Raw genomic sequence first — 7,197 nt, 5'->3', positions numbered from 1 at the left:
AGGCAGATCCATGCCAACAAATATAATATCCACATTTTTACCAGAATGTAAGAATTAATTTAAAAATTGTTTTTATCAAAATACTTCTAAAGTCTATGGTTATTCTGGAAGATTCAAAATTTATAACGAATGCTTTGGTTGCTATTTTTTAAGAGTAAAAGCAAAAGTTTTCCAAATTAAGGAATAAAAAGCTAAGCATACATCATGGCAAGGACTACAGGACTTCCGTATTTGCACTGTCGATTTTGTGGCACACGTTTCAAAAAAGCTGAAATCAGTGAACATGAATTAGTTTGCTTGGAGAAAAGTGAAGAACAGCTTAATGAAAACCCGAAGACTCAGCATGATCATAAGATTAACAAAAAGACTCTAAAAGGTAGTAGAAAGAAAACAGGTCCTGCTACTGGAAATAAAACTAATAAAGTGACGCAGAAAGACAGGGCTGCAGACAGTCCATCCCCATCAACATCTGAAATGAAACCATCAGTACAACAAAGGAAAACATCAAAAACACAACCTACCAGAAGCAAAACTGAGTCTAATAAAGGAAGGGTTGGAAAGGGACAGCAAAAATTAGATAATAGAGGAAGATCTTCTAAAAATAACAATAGTGCTTCAGTGAACCCATCATCATCCACTTCAGAAGAGCAACCACTTTCCCAAGGGCCAAAAAAAGATTTATCGGGAGAAAAAGAAGCTTTAAAAGAAGTAGCCTATCCCAAAGTATCTGCGGAAATGATGCGTGAAGCTGAGAATTCTAACAGAGAATCGATTTCTAGTCAAGATTCCTTGCCTGTTAATGCAGTGGTTAAAAACGACCCAAAGCAAGCATGGAATGCTAACGCACCTCGAAAGATGGGCGGGAAACCAGACAATCCTTTCCCGCCTGTAAAAAAATACAGACACTATCCTGTGTCTTGTGAGTTCTGCAACAAGAAATTCCAACCTGGACCTCTTCGCAAGCACATTCAGAAGTATCATCCCGATGAGCATCTACCACCAGAGATGCGAGGCAGAGACCAGGGAAGGATCCGTCCTCCTGATCCCCGAGAAGAGAGGGAGAAGAGAAAAAGGCCCGCTAGTGGTCCCCCCAGGCAGATGAAGATCTGCTACATTTGTGGCAGGATGTTCGGTAGTAAGTCTATCCACATTCATGAACCTAAATGCCTGGAAAAGTGGAGAATAGAAAATGAAAAATTGCCCAAGAGCAAAAGAATGCCAGAGCCTGTGAAACCGGAGGCTATGCCAGGTTTGTTATGAATAAATATTAAAAGATTAAACTTCCAGAAAATATATGTTCTATGTGAAAACTTATTGTATATATCAATGTTAAAGTTCAATTCAGAATTGTTTGTGTTTGGTTGTAAAAAAAAGAAAGAAAAAAAAGCGAGAGTGATGTCTCAAAACTTTCTCGCTTGCTCTCCAATAAAGATGATATTCTCTTTCTTTCCTCATAAAAATTATAATCCTGGGAAAAGTTCGTGAAGTCCAGAAGTGCTCAGATTTTTATTTTTAGGGACTCACACATGAGCATTTTGAGCTTCGTAGAAAAAAATGATGAAAACAGAATTGCCATTTTGGATGTTTTCTTTTATGGAAAGGAATTAAAATGAAATTATGGGAAACTACAATTTTGTCTAGACGATCTGTATCAAATTTTATTAATTTAGGTTCAAAGTGATTTTGAATTATCTCGTTTACACGCACACGAATGAACAGAAAGGCGAAAAGTCAATCCTTAGACGGATTTGGTTTTAGGTTTAAAACGGATTTATACTTTAGATGCTAAATCTTATGTTACCAAATTTTATTTATCTAACTCTTTCTGTTTCGTAATTGTCGTGTTCATTTACTCTTAAACAGATAAGCATAATTCCTGTGAATGGATTTTCTTCAAAGTATAACATAAATCTGCAAATTTTGATTTAAACTCCAAATTTCATCCATTTAGCTCAAAGGATTTTTGAGCTATCGTTTTCAGAGGATAATTACAAAAGGCGTTTTTCTGACTAAGAGAAATCTGAAATTAAATTAAATTCTGCATAAGAATAATAGTTAAAGCTAAAAATATTCAGTGTACCTTGAAGACCAGATGGCTTCCAAATACAGTTAGTAATGAATATTCTTTGAAAATTAATTCAAGAATATCATAAAAAATCATAGGTAAAGTTTTCTAATTTCTATTCAGAACTTCTTTTTAGGTATATGACCTTAAAAAAATATAATGCAGACACAATAAATAATTTCATTTCAAAATTATTTATATAAAATTTAAATTTTAATTGAAGCTAAAATTATCCAATGTTCTTTGCTGACCAGATGGTTTCCAAATATGGTTGGTAAGGAATATTGTTTGAAAATTAATTCACGAATATCATAAAGCATCATAGGCAGAGTTTTGCTAGTTTTCATAGAGAACTTCATTTTACGTATATAACCTTAAAAAAATATAATGCAAGCACTAAGTAATTTCATTTCAAAATTATTCATATGACATTTATATTATTAATCGGTTTTAAATTCAATAGATAATGTATTTGTTTTTCTAACTTTTAAAATTCCAACCCCCTAAGAATTGCCTTTTTTAAACATCGAATTTTGACAGACATTAAAGCTGTGTCATTTCTATATCCTTATACCTATTCCGTTTATTATGTACTGAAAAGTTCTTAATGGAATCGCGTCCAATGACATCACAGTGGCATTAAAAAATTGCACTTTGGGCAATCTGTCTTCTAATTACACTTTATCTTCCAAGAAACTCTAATTTCACTTTCTTATCCCTCATGAAAACTGTGCAGAAAATAAATAAAATTTTCTTCAGCTGTCAACGATGGAAAAAAATTACACGATGAAATATTTGGTTAACCAATGGAAGTGGTATCCCCGAAACTTACTTGAATACTCTATTATAAACATGTCATACCAAAAAGTGCTTTATATGGCATTAGCGTACAATAGTTACAAAATGTTCAGCAGACATGGCCTCCCTTGCCCATATTTTGGTTTGTTTGGGTTTTAACAAAGACGAAGTCCTCCGGGAACCTCTACTGTTTTTAGACTTTTCAGATGTTTTCGGATTCATGGGGATTGTCTAGCCCTGATTCCGAGATAAGTAACAACAACAGCTACAAAATATTAACTTTTGGCAAGAATTTAGAATTTTTACTTAGCTTTTCGTGTCATCTTTGGCGATTAATCCCTGGCAGGCGCTAATAGTATCGAAATATCTCATTTGTATTTCAGACACGTTTTTTTAAACCGATTGAAATAAAAATTGGACACAAAACTGCTCTTGTAGTCACAAGATCACATACCAAATTTGATGTATTTAAGTCATTTTTTTAACTATCGCATTTACATGTTTACGAAAATACAGACCGACAGACGGTAGCCCGTCATTGGATTTGGCTCAAAATTTGACAGATGTCTACACTATAGATGTTAAATTTACAAAGAATTTTATTTATCTAGCTCTCTTCGTTTTGTAATTATCGTGTTAAATTATATTCGACCAACAGGAAGAACTGACTTTCTCTAAACATATTTTACCCAAAATTTGATAGAAATCTATAAATGCTGTGTAAAGACTGTATATCAAATTTCAACCATCTAGCTTAAATCATTTTTGAGTTATTTTTGTCACAGACAGACAGACATTTTTTGAAAAATGTGTTTTTTTTAGTTCAGTGAGGTCTAAAATGTTGAGATTCGTCAAAATCTCGAGTTCGAGTATTTTTACGATTACTATACTTTCTCCATATCACAAATACAAGAAAGTAAAAAATGAAAACGTTTTGGTCTTCTTTGCAACAAAAAAAAATCCATTGCTGAAAATTATACGAAAAAATATTTCTGAAAAACTATCAAAATTCAGAAAAAAAAATTCCATAATAATTAATTTTATGCAAAAAAAATTAACTTCTTCTGTTTTAAAGCAATGTTTTGCCGTAGTATTTTCGATAGCTATTAGGGAAAATTCGCTCTTTCAGTTTACATTCTTGACTCCGATGTATATTTGTTCTAAATAAATTAGTTCTAAATCAAATGATCTGGCCTGTACAATACCAAAACACATATATACATACTGCTTTGTTATTAATAGAGACAGATATATATTCTTCTAATATTGGACGCTGCTTTATAAATTTACAGGGACGTCTGAAGAGGAATCTCTTCCTGGCTCGAAACAAGATCCACAACGAAACTTACCGGAGCTGGATGCAGAGGCTGAGGCTGCTTACCGTTGTCACCTAAAGAATCTTGTGCCCTGTAGCCACTGCGGTCGAACCTTCAACCCGGACCGAGTGATGGTGCACGAGAACGCCTGCATTGAGAGGCCCAGAAAGCGAAAGAGGAGAGTGCGCAAGTGAAGATGATTCGACTTTAAATCAGGATAATCTTCTTCTTTAACAAGTCAAGATAATTCTCTTATTCAAGAAATCTGAATTTATATTATGGCAATATTTTCATGACAATTTACAAAAAGAAAGATCGTTGATTTCTAATCAAAAATGCTATTGAGGAAAATAAAATCACAATTCTTTAATTTATTGTTGTTAAATAGTCATTTTCAGTTGAAAAAAACACATTAATAAGATTTCAAATTTACTTTTTTAAAATTTGGACACTTGAATTCTATATTTTCGAATTTATATATCTAAATCAATAAAATAGAATTCAAAATGTATTGTTTAATAGATATGCAAGCGATACAGATTTGTTTTCAGATGCAAAAAAAACCTTAGAATTTTTCTCGTTTATATTAGAGAATGAAATGTTGATATATTTTAATTCTTTTACATATTTAAATGCTTTTCTTTCTTTAAAGAATAATTTTTATAAAATTTATATGAGCAAGCTTAATTTTTAAAACATATTTTAGATTTTGAGTATTGAAAATTAAATATTTATTGCAGAACTAGTAGCTAAGCCAGTGGTTATTAATTGCCAATAGGTAAGGAGATTATAATGTAGAACTCTAGTAAATACTTTAGTTTATATGAAACAAGAAGTTCGACTTAACAGATACTAACAACTATTTCAATCATAACTTAACATAAGCATAACAACTATTTCAGAATAAATTAAATATAATTCAGAAAAATTACGTAGTATAAAAAGAAAAGATATTGTTACGAAATTTCCGGGGTTCGTTTGGATAGTGGAAGTTATATAGTGTGAAGAACGCTCAATCACCAGGCGGCAGTAGAAAATAAAACAACGACGTTTATTTACACGAAGACACACAGGACAGCACAAAGACGACAACTATATACAGCACAGAAGACGATTATCTTCAGCCGAGACGTGCAACATACAACAGCAGATTCTACTGCAGACAGTAGCACACAGCTTAGTTCAGCACTAGCTTCACTCCGTCGCTGCTCCGCTTATGTCTGGAAGGCCAGTTTTTTATCGTCGGTTCCGACTACTCTTCGACTCCACTGGTCCACGACTACTCAATTCACCACTGCTCAATTCACGACAACTCCCCTGAAATAGCAAAGATTTGTGGAGTACCCGCCCGATGTGGGCTACCTCCAACATAGCAAAATAGAGATGGCCTAGCTTTAAATAAGTTTCCATAGACTGTAACGTCTCCAGTGGTGGTTGAAGGAGAAATGAAGCAAGATCGACTGATGAAAGGTCGCATGGCAGGTGAGGGAGAGAGGGTGAAAATGTCTCAGCCAATAGCAAAGCAGACGGTCAAGGGAGTAGGAGAGGGTGAAGTAGGAGCACTTTGGTCTTGAAGTGGGGCCGGAGCCGGATAAACTATTGTACCTGGGGAACCAATCAGAAAGCTGGGTTATCGTAGTGGGATGTCTTGAATTCTGAGGGGACTTAGCCGATCAACGCGTTTAGGATGATTAGCTTTTTCTCTTCTTTATCATTTGTTTTCCTTGCGAGTTTCACTGACTCCATTAATTTGGGGAATTCCTGGAGTATTTCTTTGAGTTCTCTTATAATTTGCAGGGTTTCTTGGAGTGATGTTATTTCTTCATTAGCCATTGAAGTGGGCACCATGTTCTGTTTCCTGGGTGTGGAGATGGGCTTTGGGTCTTGTCTTGGTTGATTTTTCTTGGTTATTTCAGCGTATGTAGTTTTCCCGTTGGAGGTTATAAGTTTAGGGAATTTAGAGCATCCTTTCCAGGCAGCAGTATGGCCAGTTTCTTCGCAGTTTACACAGACTGGATCTTTAATTTTTTCTGTGATATTACAGTCTCTTGTTGCATGGGTACCACCACATCTGATGCATTTCGGGGACATTCTGCAGTTTCTTGCTGTATGGAAAAAGCCAGCACAGTTATAACACATGGTAGCAGTCGTTTTTCTTCGGTAGCTTTCAAATTTGATTTTTAGATGTAGTAGGAATTTTTCATTAAATATGTTTTGGGCGTTTTCAGTTTTCTTAATTTCTAGGAGGAAAATTGGGTAAAGGGATTGCAACTTGTGGTTTTTGAGCTGGGAGATTCTGTTTACCTTGTAGTTTCTTTCTTCTAGTGCTTTTGTGATTTCATCTTTTTCTGCATTAACTGGGAGGCCTTTCAGGATAACTTTGATAGGTCTTTCGTCTTGGCTTTCTGATAGAACAAATTCTTCTTTCTTTTCAGTTAGCAGTTCAATGATTTGTGCTCTTTCATTTTCCGTTGCTGGGCTGATTGCTATCATGTTTCTTATCAATTTATTTTCTGTTTGGGGGAACTTTCTATGGATTTCTTGTAAAATTACGTTGTAGTTACTTGTAATTTTTAAATTTATGGTGGCTGGTCTGTTCATTATTTTTTCTTGGTTTTCCTGCAATTCATTTAGTGCTTCAAATCTATTCGATGTATCCATAACTTCTAGCTTGTCCTCGACTTTCCTCATTTTGGCGGCTTTTCTCGGGCTAACCATTTGGTAGTTTTCTTCAGTATTGGTATTTTTCTTGTTATTTTTCTCCGGTGTGTTATCAATATCCATAGATTGAGGTGGCTGCTTTACGTTATCAGGGGTATGCCTTTCACAGTTTTCCAAGGGGCAGGGGGTTATGTCGTCCAGTTCGTTTGCGATATTCCTGATATCCACTTGAATTTCTTTCAGTTTGGAGTAGTCCTCAAGATACTGTGCTGTGTGCTCAAGTTTGTTTTCTTTCATCTGTTGTAACGTGTCTATAAAAGTCGACGCAGTGTAGTTTAATCTTAACATTCTTTCTTG

The 7,197-nt window shown here is 34.6% G+C and overlaps 1 protein-coding gene across 1 annotated transcript; it reads left to right on the top strand.

Moving 5' to 3' along the window:
• The first annotated feature begins 204 nt into the window (after positions 1-204).
• Positions 205-4,455, top strand: LOC129973824 (uncharacterized). Its single transcript, XM_056087518.1, has 2 exons — positions 205-1,249; positions 4,156-4,455. Exons 1-2 carry the CDS (start codon positions 205-207, stop codon positions 4,371-4,373), a joined length of 1,263 nt encoding a protein of 420 aa, XP_055943493.1. The 3' UTR covers positions 4,374-4,455.
• Positions 4,456-7,197: the final 2,742 nt, after the last annotated feature.

Source organism: Argiope bruennichi, chromosome 1 (genome assembly GCF_947563725.1).
Source record: "Argiope bruennichi chromosome 1, qqArgBrue1.1, whole genome shotgun sequence".
Classification (NCBI taxonomy): domain Eukaryota; kingdom Metazoa; phylum Arthropoda; class Arachnida; order Araneae; family Araneidae; genus Argiope; species Argiope bruennichi.
The sequence above is the reverse complement of the archived record's forward strand: the minus strand, read 5'-3'. Positions and strand labels throughout refer to the sequence as shown.